The sequence below is a fragment of the Cebus imitator genome, unplaced genomic scaffold (assembly GCF_001604975.1).
Source record: "Cebus imitator isolate Cc_AM_T3 unplaced genomic scaffold, Cebus_imitator-1.0 Scaffold5, whole genome shotgun sequence".
In the NCBI taxonomy this organism is placed as follows: domain Eukaryota; kingdom Metazoa; phylum Chordata; class Mammalia; order Primates; family Cebidae; genus Cebus; species Cebus imitator.
The window spans coordinates 12,794,368-12,797,937 of record NW_016107320.1 but is presented as its reverse complement, the minus strand read 5'-3'; the positions used below and the strand labels follow the sequence as shown (position 1 = coordinate 12,797,937).

The 3,570-nt window shown below is 42.9% G+C and overlaps 1 protein-coding gene across 2 annotated transcripts in view; it reads right to left on the bottom strand.

Annotated features, from left to right (window-relative positions):
* Positions 1-3,570, bottom strand: part of ASH2L (ASH2 like, histone lysine methyltransferase complex subunit) — a 39,819-nt gene that overhangs the window by 6,316 nt on the left and 29,933 nt on the right. For both annotated transcript variants that reach the window (XM_037741241.1, XM_017536468.2), the window contains 2 exons: positions 3,164-3,331; positions 2,675-2,868 (listed from right to left, as the gene is read on the bottom strand). In XM_037741241.1, coding sequence (XP_037597169.1) covers positions 2,675-2,868; positions 3,164-3,331 — 362 coding nt within the window. The remainder of the gene's footprint in view (positions 1-2,674; positions 2,869-3,163; positions 3,332-3,570) is intronic.

The window sequence follows — 3,570 nt, the reverse complement described above, 5'->3', positions numbered from 1 at the left end:
TTGACCTCGTGATCCACCCGCCTCAGACTCCCAAAGTGCTGGGATTACAGGCGTGAGCCACCATGCCCGGCTCTTACTGGTTCTTAAGAGTGTATTGGACTATTCACTCCCAGAGAAACAGATGACATTAATTTTAAACATTTCAATTTCTTAACATATATATATTAAGGATGGTTAGAAAAAAATAATTCCCAAGATATACAAGCATGTAAAATGAAGTCTCTCTCACTATGTCCCATATCCCCAGTTTCGCTTGCAAAAAGTAATCACTGTTCCAGTGTGCTGGTATCCTTCCAGAGAATCTAGGCATATTCTGTCTTCAAAATTAAAAAATACACGTGTGGCCAAGGGCTGTGGCTCACGCTTGTAATCCTAACACTTTGTGAGGACAAAGAGGGCGGATCACAACATCAGGAGATCGAGATCATTCTGGCCAACATGGTGAAATCCCATCTCTACTAAATATACAAAAATTAGCTGGGCATGGCAACAAGCACCTGTAATCTCAGCTACTCGGGAGGCTGAGGCAGGAGAATTGCTTGAACCCGGGAGATGGAGGTTGCAGTGAGCTAAGGTCGTACCACTGCACTCCTGCCTAAGTGACAGAGTGAGACTCCATCTCAAAAAAAAAACAAAAACCCATATATATATATATATTTATCTGACAATGAACTGTACTCCAGAATATATAAAGAACTCCTATCAACAATAACAAATACATAACCCAAATTGAAAAACAGGCAAAATATTTGAAGAGAAACTTCACAAAAAAATAGATGAGTGACTGAAAAGCACATGAAAAATGCCCAATATCAGTCATCAAAGAAATGCTAATTTAACTCATGAGATACCACTACATACCCATCAAAATGGCTAAAATTAAGCTGATGATCATAAATGTCAGCAACTAAAACTCTCATACATGGTGGAAACACTTTGGCAATTTCTTATGAAATTAAATATGTAACTATCCTATGATCCAGAAAGATCTGTACAAGAATATTCATAGCATCTTTTTCATAACAGCCTCAACCTGAGACAGCCCAAGTGTCTGTCAGTAGGAAAATGGATAAACACACTGGGACACATTCAAGCAATGGAGTACTACTCTGCACTGAAAAGGATCCACAGATATACACAGCAACATGGATAAGTCTCAAAAGCCAGACATAAAAGACCACAAATTACATGAACCCATTTAAATAAGTTCAAGAAGAGGCAAAAACTGAAGTACGTGGGAAAGAAAGTTAAAACAGTGGTTGCCTCTGTGGGCACGTGGACTCACTGGAAAAAGGCAAGAGGAAGCTTCCCGAGTGAGGGTAAGAGTGTACATTTCTGTTTTTTTGTTTTTTTTGCCACGCAATGGTGTGATCACAACTCACTGTAACCTTGAACTCCTAGGCTGAATGATCCTCCCATCTCAGCTTTTCAAGTAGCTGAAACTATAGGCACCGATTGCCGTGTCATACTAATTTTTTTAATCTTTTATAGAGATGAGGTCTTGTGATGTTACCCAGGCTGGTCTTGAACTCCTGGGCTCAAGCAATCCTCCCAGCTTGGCCTTCCGAAGTGTTTGGATTACAGGTGTGAATCATCATGCCTAGTGGAGCCTACATTTCAATACGGGTTTAGGTCAGACTCAAAACTCAGTGAATGTACACTTAAAATTTGTATACCTCATTTTATTTTATTTTACTATTTATTTATTTTTGAGATAAGAGTTTAACTCTTGTCGCCCAGGCTGGAGTGCAATGGTACGATCTCAGCTCAATGCAACCTCTGCCTCCCGGGTTCAAGTGATCCTCCTGCCTCAGCCTCCTAAGTAGCTGGGATTATAGGTGCCCGCCGCCACCACACTCAGCTAATTTTTATATTTTTAGTAGAGACAGGGTTTCAACTTGTTAGCCAGGCTGGTCTTAAACTGCTGACCTCAGGTGATCCACCAGCTTTAGCCTCCCAAAGTACTGGGATTACAGGCGTGAGCCACTGTGGCTGGCCATACTTTGTTTTTTTCTTATTTATTTATTTATTTTTAAAGAGATGGGGGTCTCACTATGTTGCCCCGGCTGGAGTGCCGTGGCTATTCACAGGCGTGAACCCACTACTGATTAGCACGTGAGTTTTGGCCTGCTCCGTTTCCGACCTGGGCTGGTTCACCCCTCCTCAGGCAACCTGATGGTCCCTTGCTCCCGGGAGGTCACCATATTGATGCCAAACTTAATGTGGACACCTGATCAGCATAGCGCACTACAGCCCAGAACGCCTGGGCTCAAGTGATCCTCCTACCTCAGCCTCCGGAGTAGCTGGGACTACAGGCACACGCCACCACACCCAGCCATACTTCATTTTATATAAATGTTGTTATCAAAAGAATGAATTAAACTGGTTGAACTCTAGTTTATGTATCCTGAAGTACTTAGTGGGGAAATGTCCTGATGTCTGCCATTTTCTCTGTAGTGCACTAAAAAAAACCAAATGATAGGTGGGTAGAAGAATGAATGTATGACTATCTGGGCACTGACCGTTATCGTTATTCTGAAAATGTTGTAACAACAGGTTAGGAAAAAACGTGAGCCATGGGTCAGCTCATGAGAAAACACATAAGCTGCAGCAATAGGCACTAGCTGCCACAGGTCTTCACAGCCAGAAATCTGCTGGGAGAGGACAAACTCACCTTATCTTTGTATGTATCTGGCAATGACTTGGCTGTCTCTGTGTCTTCAGGAAGATTAATATAAAATCCCAGGACATCTCCCTGTCCATAGCCAGAAGAGTAGTGTTTGCCAATGGACTGGTGGAACTTGGTTCCCTTTTTGCTCCGCCAAGAATAGCTAAATTTATCGTAACCTAAAGGAGCTTGAAGATTACCTGTCCCAATAAAAAGATAGACAATAAGTCAGAAGATTGCAAGTCAAATCTAGTTTGCTGAAGGAAAAAGATTCTATTCCTTTTTGTTTCTTGGTCAATTTTGTAAAATTCCTTAAAAACTTTCTCACAAGCAAAGAATACAAAAATATCCTGGGAACTGCAAACCAGCTCAACCCTTAGGAAATGAATTCTATGCCCACAATCTGGTCAACCCAACGCCTTGAAGCCTTAGCCCTTAGCCAGATAGTCTGTCCTCTCTATCTGCTGTGATGTCCGTATTAAGGTCCCAGCTTACCTAGCGGCTGGGACCAACCCAGTCTGGCAGCGGTATCTGGTGGCATCTCATCCACGGTGATTTCAAAGTACCAGGCACCTTTCCGTACGCCATGAGAGGCCCTCACCATAGAGTAGCCCTTCTCACCAACCACAGTTAGCCGGTCATCTGAGATCTTTAACTGGGGAGCTACAGTGACAGAGATTAAAACAGAGGCCTGCAACTTATTTGAGGTTCTTGGGGCCAATTGCCACAAAAACATGAGTACCTTACACTCCAATATAACAACATTTTTCTTCTACAGAGTCTTGCTCTTGTTGCCCAGGCTGGAGTGCAATGACACGATCTTGGCTCACTATAACCTCCGCCTCCTAGGTTCAAGCAATTCTCCTGCCTCAGCCTCCCAAGTAGCTGGGATTACAGGCGCA